This window comes from Pristiophorus japonicus, chromosome 1 (genome assembly GCF_044704955.1).
Source record: "Pristiophorus japonicus isolate sPriJap1 chromosome 1, sPriJap1.hap1, whole genome shotgun sequence".
Classification (NCBI taxonomy): domain Eukaryota; kingdom Metazoa; phylum Chordata; class Chondrichthyes; family Pristiophoridae; genus Pristiophorus; species Pristiophorus japonicus.
In genome coordinates this window covers 100302362-100314421 of record NC_091977.1, presented here as the reverse complement: position 1 = coordinate 100314421, position 12060 = coordinate 100302362, and the positions used below count along the sequence as shown (strand labels likewise).

The window sequence follows — 12060 nt, the reverse complement described above, 5'->3', positions numbered from 1 at the left end:
GACTTTGGCGGGGGGAGTGTTGTTATATATGTAAACTTGTATTTACTCTGTGCAGCCACCAGAGGGCTCATCCCCTGGAGTCCCAAGGGATCCCATAATCCCTTGGGAGCACAGATATTTAAGGAGACTTCACAGGTTGTAGAGACACTCTGGAGACCTGCAATAAAAGACTACGGTCACACTTTGAGCTCGCAGTGTTCAGTCTGACTCTTTCTCCATACAACAACAACATCCTAGTTGAATATTGTCTCACATGATTCCCTGTTTTGCAGAATATGTTTCTTTCTTTTGTCGTTTGAAAATTTTGATGGCATCTAGTGTCTCGTGTGCACTTGTCGTATATATAAATCCAATAAGCCTGCTGTCTACACTCTAACAAAATTAATTAAATGGACTGTGGGATAAGTACGAATAGTTTAAAAGGGAAAAATCCACGGGGTCAATTTTAACTGGGGGCCGTTCAGCACAAGCGGGAATGTGGGATAGGAAAGAATCGCCCTCCTCCTTGGGAGGGTTCAGCGTAAGGTTTCTGAGCCACACTTAAATAATCCAAGACAGCCACAGAATTAATGCTTCAGGGGTGCACGCAACACAGACTCCAATGCCATATTACCGATTGTATCAGACTCAAAACATTAACACGATCGCGATCGGGAATTAAAAAAGTTAAGTGAATAAGTTATTTGCAGCCAATTTTGGTTGAGTCCTAACATACAAAACTGTCTGTTCTCATAGTGATTGCGTGTGTTTGGGAGGTCATGACGCTAACCCCCCCCCCCACCACCACCCCTCAAAATGACCTCGCCACTGCTGTTTTGCATTGAGTCTACTAAGATGCCTATGTCTTTTTCAACTTCATCCACAGCTATTTCAACACCATTCATGGAGTATGTTGTGTCATCTATTTATCTTCCTATGAAAAGTGTTTTACATATTTCTGCATTAAATTTCATCTTCCATTGTTTGGGCTATTAACATATTTTGTTTAGCTGATTCTGTAATTTCTAGGCTGCCTCCTTCAATTCCAATGATTCCAATGCTTCTCCTCGGAACATAGAGACAGGAATAAGCCATTCAACCCCTTGAGCCTGTTCTACCATTTAATTAGATTGTGGCTGATCTGTACCTCAACTTCATTTACCTACCATTGATCCATATTTCTTGATAAACTTACCTAATAAAAATGTGTCGATCTCTGTCTTGAAAACTTCAATTGACCCAGCATTCACAACCTTTTGGGCAGAGAATTCCAGCTTTACCCCTTTGTGTAAAAACGTGCTTCCTGATTTTACTCCTGAATGCCCTAGCTCTAATTTTAAGATTATGCCACATGGTCTGTATTTCCCCGTCAAAATTTTTTTTTTATATCTGTATCTAGCTTATTGAATCTTTTCATCATTTTAAACACCTCAATTAGATCACCCCTCAATCTTCTAAACTCAAGAGAATACAAGCCAAGTTTATAAAACTGTCCTCATAATTTAACCCTTTAAGCCCTGGTATCATTCTGAATCTGCATTGTACTCCATCCAAGGACAATATATCCTTCCTGAGGTCTGTGCCCAGAACTGACACCATCCTCCAGATGGGATCTGACCAAGGCTCTGTACACCTGAAGCATCACTTCTTCACTTTTGTATTCCAACCCCCTTGAGATGGCCAACATTCAATTAGCTTTTTCATAATATAAGAAATAGAAGCTGGAGAAGGTCATTTGGCCCTTCGAGCCTGCTCCACCATTCAACAAGATCATGACTGATGTTCTCTCTCAACTCCACCTTATCCCCATATCCCTTAATTCTCTTAGTTCCCAAAAATGTATTGATCTCTGTCTTGAATATACTCAATGACTGAGCATCCACAGCTCTCTCGGGTAGAGAATTCCAGAGATTTACAACCCTTTGAGTGAAGACATTTCTCCTCCTAAATGGCTGACCCCTTGTTCTGAGACTGTGGCCCCGTGTTCTAGATTCCCCAACCAGGGGAAACATTTTCTCAGCATTAACCCCGGCAAGCTCCTTAAGAATTTTATATGTTTCAATTAGATCACTTCTCATTCTTCTAAACTCGAGGGAATATAGGCCTACTCTACTCAATTTCTCCTCATCGGGCAATCCCCTCATCCCAGGAATTGGTCTAGTGAACCGTTGTTGCACTCCCTCTAAGGAAAGTATGTCTTTCTTTAGGTAAGGAGACTAGAACTGTACACAGTACTTCAGGTGCGGCCCCACAAATGCCCTGTACAATTGTAGTACGACTTCTTTATTCTTATACTCTAATCCCTTTGTAACAAAAGCTAACATACCATTTACTTTCCTAATTGCTTGCTATATCTGCATGTTAGCTTTCTGTGATTCATATACAAGGACACCCAGGTCCCTCTGAATGCAAACATTTCCCAGCCTCTCATCATTCAAAACATATTCTGTTTTTTTTTCTTACCAAAGTGGATAACTTCACACTTCCCCACATTGTATTCCAATTTCTGTGTTCTTGCCCACTCAGTCAACCTGTCTTTCTCTCTCTGCAGCCTCTTTGCATCCTCCTCACAGCTTACTTTCCCACCTAACTTTGTATTATCAGCAAACTTGGAAATGTTACATTCAGTCCCTTCATCCAAGTCATTAATATAGATTTACCTTTCATAAAACCATGTTGACACTGCCTAATCATACCATGTCCCTAATAATAGATTCTAGCATTTGTCTACTACTCATCATCATAGAAACATAGAAACATAGAAAATAGGTGCAGGAGTAGGCCATTCGGCCCTACGAGCCTGCACCGTCATTCAACAAGATCATGGCTGATCCTTCCCTCAGTACCCCTTTCCTGCTTTCTCTCCATATCCCTTGATCCCCTTAGCCATAAGGGCCACATCTAACTCCCTCTTGAATATTTCCAATGAACTGGCTTCTCTCTGCGGCAGGGAATTCCACAGGTTAACAACTCACTGAATGAAGAAGTTTCTCCTCATCTCAGTTCTAAATGGCCTGGACCTTATCCTAAGACTGTGTCCTCTGGTTCTGGACTTCCCCAACATCGGGAACATTCTTCCCGCATCTAACCTGTCCAGTCCCGTCAGAATCTTATATGTTTCTATGAGATCCCCCCTCATCCTTCTAAACTCCAGTGTATAAAGGCCCAGTCGATCCAGTCTCTCCTCATATGTCAGTCCAGCCATCCCTGGAATCAGTCCGGTGAACCTTCGCTGCACTCCCTCAATAGCAAGAACGTCCTTCCTCAGATTAGGAGACCAAAACTGAACACAATATTCCAGGTGAGGCCTCGCCAAGACCCTGTACAACTGCAGTAAGACTTCCCTGCTCCTATACTCAACTCCCCTTGCTATGAAGGCCAACATACCATTTGCCTTCTTCACCGCCTGCTGTACCTGCATGCCAACTTTCAATGACTGACGAACCATGACACCCAGGTCTCGTTGCACCTCCCCTTTTCCTAATTTGCCGCCATTCAGATAATATTCTGCCTTTGTGTTTTTGCCCCCAAAGTGGATAACCTCACATTTATCCACATTATACTGCATCTGCCATGCATTTGCCCACTCGCCTAACCAGTCCAAGTCACCCTGCAGCCTCTTAGCGTCCTCCTCACAGCTCACACCGCCACCCAGTTTAGTGTCATCTGCAAACTTGGAGATATTACACTCAATTCCATCATTTAAATCATTAATATATATTGTAAAGAGCTGGGGTCCCATCACTGAACCCTGCGGCACTCCACTAGTCACTGCCTGCCATTCTGAAAAGGACCCGTTTATCCCGACTCTCTGCTTCCTGTCTGCCAACCAGTTCTCTATCCACGTCAGTACATTACCCCCAATACCATGTGCTTTGATTTTGCACACTAATCTCGTGTGCGACCTTGTCAAAAGCCTTTTGAAAGTCCAAATACACCACATCCACTGGTTCTCCTTTGTCTACTCTACTAGTTACATCCTCAAAAAATTCCAGAAGATTTGTCAAGCATGATTTCTCTTTAATAAATCCATGCTGACTTGGACCAATCCTGTCACTGCTTTCCAAATGCGCTGCTATTTCATCCTTAATGACTGATTCCAACATTTTCCCCACTACTGATGTCAGGCTAGCCGGTCTATAATTACCCGTTTTCTCTCTCCCTCCTTTTTTAAAAAGTGGTGTTACATTAGCAACCCTCCAGTCCATAGGAACTGATCCAGAGTCGATAGACTGTTGGAAAATGATCACCAATGCATCCACTATTTCTAGGACCACTTCCTTAAGTACTCTGGGATGCAGACTCAGGCCCTGGGGATTTATCGGCCTTCAATCCCATCAATTTCCCTAACACAATTTCCCGCCTAATAAGGATATCCTTCAGTTCCTAGGCAGTCCCTTGGAGTCGAGGATGACTTGCTTCCTTCCACTCTAAAAGTAAGTTCTCAGGTGACTGAGGAGTCCAATGCAGGACCTACAGTCTCTGTCACAGGTGGGGCAGACAGTGAAGAAAGGGTGGGTGGGGAGCCTGGGTTGACGCATGCTCCTTCCGCTGTCTACGCTTGGTTTCTGCTTGTTCTCGCCTTGGGACTCGAGGTGCTCAGCGCCCTCCTGGATACTCTTCCTCCACTTAGGACGGTCGTAGGCCGGGGATTCCCAGGTGCCGGTGGCGATATTACACTTTATCAAAGAGGTTTTGAGGGTGTCATTGAAGCGGTTCTTCTGCCCACCTGGGCCTCAATTGCTGTGTTGAAGCTTCACGTAGAACACTTGCTTTGGGAGTCTCGTGTCGGTCATGCGGACGATGTAGCCCACCCAACGGAGCTGATTGACCACGCTCAATGCTTCGACGCTGGGGATGTTGGCTGAGCGAGAACACTGACGTTGGTGCATCTATTCTACCAATGGATTTGCAGAGTCTTGCGGAGGCAGCACTGCTGGCTACTACTGATGTCAGGCTAACAAGCCTATAGTTTCCCGTTTTTTTCTCGTCCTCCATTCTTAAAAGACGGGTTATGTTTGCTACCTTCCAATCCTTGAGGACTGTTCTAGAATCTATGGAGTTCTGGAAGATTAATACCAGTGCATCCACTATCTCTATAGTTACCTCTTTTAAAATCCTCGTGTTGTGTATCTGTAAAGCATGCACTCCCATGTTCCGCCACCAAAAGCTCATCCCCTAAAGTCCCAAGGGATCCCAGCACCCCTTGGGAGCACTGTATATAAGCCGGCCCATAAGGCCTGTTCCTCACTCTGGGGTGTCTTGTTAAAGCCTGAAGTCACTGTTACTTTAACCTCCCTAACACAGATGAGGCTGCACACAGGAACTCAATAACGGGCGACGAGAATACGAATCCAACGCAAAGATGCAGCAAACTGTGGGCATCCTGGAGAAGTTCTCGGAGAGAAAGGACTGGGAAGCCTATGTCGAACATCTAGACCAGTACTTTGTAGACAACGAGCTGGACGGAGAAGGAAGCGCTGCAAAAAGGAGAGCGGTCCTCCTCACAGTCTGCGGGGCACCGACCTACAACCTCATGAAGAATCTTCTAGCTCCGGTGAAATCCATAGCTAAGTCGTATGAGAAGCTTTGTACACTGGTTCGGGAGCAGCTTAACCCGAGGGAGAGTGTGCGGATGGCGAGGTATCGGTTCTACACGTGCCAGCGATCTGAAGGTTAGGAAGTGGCGAGCTATGTCACCGAGCTAAGGTGACTTGCAGGACAATGTGAGCTTGATGGCTACCTGGAGCAAATGCTCAGAGACCTTTTTTGTACTGGGCATTGGCCACAAGACCATCCTACGAAAACTTTTGACTGTAGAGACACCGACCCTCTGTAAGGCTGTTGCGATAACACAGGCGTTTATGTCCACCAGTAATAACACCAAATAAATCTCTCAGCACACAAGTGCTAGCAATGTTCATAAATTAACTGGAACTGTTTTTACGAGCAGAAATGTACAGGGCAGAACCCACGAGTCTGCAACTACCAGCAGGCCTCAGGTGGCCCAGAGTCTGCAACAAAGGATGAATGCAAGGCAATTCACACCTTGTTGGCATTGTGGAGGCTTCCATTCAGCCTATTCATGCCGCTTCAAAGGGTATGTTTGCAAGAGCTGTGGAACAATGGTGCACCTCCAACGAGCTTGCAAACAAGCTGCAAGCTCTGCAAAACCTGCTAACAACCACGTGGCAGAGGAAAATCGGTCCATGGTGGATCAAAGCAATTTCGAGCCTCAGAGAGAGGAGGCAGTTGCTGAAGTACACGGGGTGCACACATTTTCGACAAAATGTCCACCTACAATACTAAACGTAAAATTGAATGGCTTATCCGTAGCCATGGAACTGGACACTGGTGTTGGCCAATCCATCATGAGTAAAAAGATGTTTGAGAGACTGTAGTGCAACAAGGCATTCAGACCAGCCCTGAGCCCCATCCACACGAAACTGAGAACGTACACCAAAGAGCTTATCACTGTCCTGGGCAGCGCCATGGTCAAGGTCACCTACGAGGGCACGGTGCCCAACTGTCACCCTGGATTGTCCTGGGCCATGGCCACACACTGTTTGGAAGGAGCTGGCTGGGCAAAATCCTCTGGAACTGGGATGACATCCAAGCGCTATCACATGTCGATGAGGCCTCATGTACCCAGGTTCTTAACAAATTTCCTTCCCTTTTTGAGCCAGGCATTGGAAACTTTTCCGGGGCGATGGTGCGGATCCACTTCGTCCCAGAGGCACGACCCATTCACCACAAGGCGCGAGCGGTACCTCACATGATGAGGGAGAGAGTGGAAATCGAGCTGGACAGGCTACAACGCGAGGGCATCATCTCCCCAATGGAATTCAGCGAGTGGGCCAGCCTGATTGTTCCAGTACTCAAAAGTGATGGCATGATCAGGATTTGCAGCAATTATAAAGTGACTATTAATTGTTTCTCGCTACAGGACCAATACCCGCTACCTAAGGCAGATGATCTATTTGCGACACTGGCAGGAGGCAAGACGTTCACCAAGCTCAACCTGACTTCGGCCTCCAGCTTCTGCATCATGTAGGAGGGCCTCACCTGCATCAACACGCATAAGGGACTGTTCATCTACAACAGATGCCCGTTTGGAATTCGGTCGGCTGCAGCGGTCTTCCAGAGAAACATGGAGAGCCTGCTCAAGTCGGTACCACACACGGTGGTCTTTCAGGGTGACATATTTGTCACAGGTCGGGACACCGCCGAGCATCTACAAAACCTGGAGGAGGTCCTCTAGCCACTGGGGTTGCGGCTGAAGAGGTCGAAATGCGTCTTCATGGCAACAGAAGTGGAGTTTTTGGGGAGAAAGATCGCAGCGGACGGCATTCGGCCCACAGACGCCAAGACAGAGGCTATCAGGAATGCACCCAGGCCACAGAACGTCACGGAGCTGCGGTCGTTCCTGGGACTCCTCGACTACTTTGGTAACTTCCTACCGGGGTTAAGCACCCTTTTAGAGCCCCTACATGTGTTATTGCGCAAAGGTGAGAACTGGGTATGTGGAATAAACCAAGTAATTGCTTTTGAGAAAGCCAGAAACATTTTATGTTTCAACAAGCTGCTTGTATTATATAACCCGTGTAAAAGACATGTGCTAGCATGTGACGCATCGTTGTACGGAGTCAGGTGTGTATTACAACAAGCTAACGTTGCGGGGAAGTTGCAACCTGTTGCCTATGCTTCCAGGAGCTTGTCTATGGCCGAGAGGGCCTACAGCATGATTGAGAAAGAGGCATTAGAGTGTGTTCGTGGTAAAGAAAATGCATCAGTACCAGTTTGGCCTCAAATTTGAGCTGAAAATCGATCACAAGCCCCTCACATCCCTGTTCGCTGAAAACAAGGGGATAAATACTAATGCCTCAGCCCGCATACAAAGGTGGGCACTCACGCTGTCGGCGTATAACTATACCATCCGCCACAGGCCAGGCACTGAGAACTGTGCGGATGCTCTCAGTTGCCCACCACAGGGATGGAAATGGCACAGCCTGCAAACTTGTTGATGGTGGCGCAGCCCGCAGACTTGTTGATGGTCATGGAAGCGTTTGAAAATGATAAATCACCTGTCACGGCCCGCCAGATTAGGACTTGGACCAGCCAAGATCCTCTACTGTCCCTAGTAAAAAAAACTGTGTACTGCATGGGAGCTGAAATGCAAGAGCCAATCAAGCCGTTCCAGTGGCGAAAGGACGAGCTGTCCATTCAGGCAGACTGCCTGTTGTGGGGTAACTGCGTAGTGCTACCAAAAAAGGGCAGGGTGACGTTCATCTCGGATCTCCACAGCACAGACCCGGGTATAGTAATGATGAAAGCGATAGCCAGATCCCACGTGTGGTGGCCCGGTATCGACTCTGACTTAGACTCCTGTGTAAGGCAATGCAGCGTATATGCTCAGTTGAGCAATGTGCCCAGAGAGGCACCAATAAGTTTGTGGTCCTGGCCCTCCAGACAATGGTCGAGGATCCATGTCGACTATGCGGGCCCGTTTCTCGGTAAAATGTTCCTGGTGGTTGTGGATGCTTTTTCAAAATGGATTGAATGTGAAATAATGTCGGGAAGCACCGCCACCACCACCATTGAAAGCCTGAGGGCCATGTTTGCCACCCATGGCCTGCCTGACATACTGGTCAGTGACAACGGGTCATGTTTCACCAGTGCCAAATTTAAAGAATTCATGACCTGCAATGGAATCAAACATGTCACCTCGGCCCAGTTTAAAGCAGCCTCCAATGGGCAGGCAGAGCGGGCAGTACAAACCATCAAACAGAGCCTTAAACGAGTCACAGAAGGCTCACTCCAAACCCGCCTGTCCCAAGTACTGCTCAGCTACCGCACGAGACTTCACTCGCTCACAGGGGTGCCCCCGGCTGAGCTACTCATGAAAAGGATACTTAAAACCAGACCCTCGCTGGTTCACCCCAACCTGCATGATCAGGTAGAGAGCAGGCGGCAGCAACAAAATGTAAACGATGGTCGCGCCACTGTGTCACTGGAAATTGATCTGAATTACCCTGTGTATGTGCTAAACTATGGACATGGTCCCAAGTGGATCGCGGGCACGGTGATAGCTAAAGAAGGAAGTAGGGTGTTTGTAGTCAAACTAGACAATGAACAAATTTGCAGAAAGCACCTGGACCAAACGAGGCTGCGGTTCACAGACTGCCCTGAACAACTCACAGCAGACACCACCTTTTTCGAGCCCACAACACACACCCAAAGGATCAACGACACCACGCCGGACCAGGAAATCGAACCCATCACGCCCAACAGCCCAGAAAGGCCAGGCTCACCTAGCAGCCCTGCAGGGCCAACTACATGCCAGCCCAACGAGTGCACAGCCAACACACCAGAACAGACATTTGTACCGAGGCGGTCCAACAGGGAAAGAAAGGCTCCCGACCGCCTCACCTTGTACATAGTTTTCACATTGACTTTGGCGGGTGGAGTGATGTTGTGTATCTGTAAAGCATGCACTCCCATGTTCCGCCACCAGGGAGCTCATCCCCTGAAGTCCCAAAAGATCCCAGCATCCCTTGGGAGCACTGTATATAAGCCGGCCCCTAAGGCATGTTCCTCACTCTGGAGTGTCTTAATAAAGACTGAGGTCACTGTTACTTTAACCTCCCTGTGTTAGGAACACAATACCTAGGATGCAGGTTGTCGGGTCCAGGGAATTTGTTGCCACTTAATCCCATTAATTTCTCCAGAGTATGTCTTTACTTATACTGATTTCTTTAAGCTCCCCGATTACTTTTTGTACCTGTGCACTCACTTTTAGTGATTTGTATACATGGATACCCAAATCCATTTGCTCCTCTACAGATCCTAGTCTCTCACTATTAAGAAAATATTGCTCCTAGTTTAGTTTCAGAATCTAAGTTATTGATGTAGTTTAGAAGTAGTGGTCCCAATATTGGGGCATCCTACTCAATCCTTCTCCCAAATTTGCAACAGATTTACCATGGCAGAATCAGAAATGGCAGCAGTATTGTACCATTATCTGACAGTTTTATTCAAATTATGTTATGTTAACAAATTATGTTGCATGAAGTATAATCAATTTCTTTCTTATGCCCAATTTATTGCAGCAAATAGGACCCAAATTAACACATTCTATAGATCCTGGTTAACACTAATAAAATGTACTATTTCTAGGAACTGAGTCTTCTGAAACCCATTTTTTTCACAAGTTTCACAGAACATCAGATGCACCTTGAATTTTCCATCTCTATCATAACATTTGGTGAAATAAGTTTGCATGTGTAATTATGGAGCAAACCTATATATTCCCTTACACATGCACAATTTTCAAAACTTACTTTTCCTCCCCAATTCTTTACAGATAGAGACAGGCACTGTATGGGGAAAAGGCAGGGGAGTGGGACTAGCTGAGAGTTGGCACAGGCGCGACGAGCCAAATGGCCTTCTTCCGTGCTGTAGTCATTCTATGATTCTACCAGTGAGTGCACGTACAACCATCAGGCCATTAATATAAGGGATGGAAGGGTTTTGGCCAGACAAGCTGGTTGATATTTTCATTGTCTTGGTGGCTAAATCTTTCAGCCCTATAAATGGAGTGCTGGGTATTAGGACCAAGAGCCGTAATATGCAAAATTACTTTAAAAAAACTCAGCTATAAATCACAAAGTAACAGATAATTTATTAAATTATTGTGAATCACTTCCATTAAGTAAAGCTATTTCTATAAATATGTTAGACTAAAAAACGCAATGAAACCATATAATGTAAATATATGTATTAGATGTTTAGTACAGGTTTTCAGACATTTACCAATGTAGAGTCCTGATGATTCATGGAACATTCAAACTTTGTGACATCATCTGCACCTTTTATTTGGATTATAATCTTGCAGTTACTTCCATTTGCTGTCCTGAGAACAGCAGTGTTTGGCGAGATTATTTACTCGTTCACTCAACAGGCATTACTGTATTGATCAAATTATCACCAAAGGCATTGAAAATAACTTCTGTTCTCAAACTTCAAAAATATGATGTAACAGTTCTTCTCTCACATTTGAAATCACAATTCACTATAAGATTGTTGTCATTGAATAGTACTGCAAAAAACTTTGAGGCAATGTTTACACACACATAACAACTGATGGTATTCACACACATCACGATGCATTTGTGCTCTGAAAATGCAGTGATAAGAATGGCGCACAGCTCTTCCTAGATCTTTCCTACACCGAAACGGTGATAATTGATGACAATCCATTTTTAGCCCCGATTTTAAAAAAACAGGCGCTTAATGAGCCAAACCTTTACAGGACTAACTCTTCCGGAGTTAGACTCATTAGTTTGATTTACAAAAAAAAATCGCTTCCTTGGCAACATAAATAAAAACAAATGACTGCTATACCCACACACAATTCTCAACTGCCTTGTAATCCATCTCACTGTTTTCATGCTCGCTTCTAGTAATATGCCAGGCTTGACAGCTGCAAGCCATTGTCCAGTGAAATATAGTAGGAAGTGCATGTTTTTTTTTTACATAGCTATTTTTGATCTCTTTGGTTTTTGCTTTGCAAATGCTCTCCCCATCTAGTGTCTGCTTCGTAATATTTAAATAATAATTGGGGGGGGGGGGGGAGGCAATAAGAAAAATAAAAATGGTTGAAGCAGTTGCCTTTTCCAGATAACTGTTGACATTGTCTCAATTTGCACGAATTGACTTTAGGAACCCAGTATTTGAGGCGCGCCAATAACTGGTGTCCGTGATAACCATGCAGCTCCACTTTGTGCCATCCTCACCTTGCACCCTGATGTAAACATCGGTCCCCGCCGCCACTGCCGCCGCCGCCGGTTGCTCCTCCTCCGGCTTCTTCCTCACTGAGCGCCGCTTCGACACACACCCTCTGCGCTTCTCGTTTTTCCTTTTCATGACGGCCTGAGCCCGGCACCCACCCGCTTCACATCAGCTGGGGACGGGGCTGAGCTTTGTAAATGGCGGATCCCCATCCACAGCCCGGGAGGGAGCCGAGCCGACCCTGCCCCGTGCTTTCTGCCGCAAGACTCGGGCTCACCCCCCAGCCTGGTG

General features: G+C 45.9%; 1 protein-coding gene across 5 annotated transcripts in view; it reads right to left on the bottom strand.

Moving 5' to 3' along the window:
• LOC139264907 (dual specificity protein phosphatase CDC14C-like) overlaps positions 1–12060 on the bottom strand; it is a 156512-nt gene extending 144452 nt beyond the window's left edge. For 2 of the 5 annotated variants that reach the window (XM_070881948.1, XM_070881952.1), the window contains exon 1: positions 11775–12049. In XM_070881948.1, the coding sequence (XP_070738049.1) occupies positions 11775–11904 (130 nt within the window). In that variant the 5' untranslated portion in view covers positions 11905–12049. Of the gene's footprint in view, positions 1–11774 lie in introns of all 5 variants that reach the window. The other 3 variants (XR_011593443.1, XM_070881949.1, XM_070881951.1) reach the window with 3 other exon arrangements.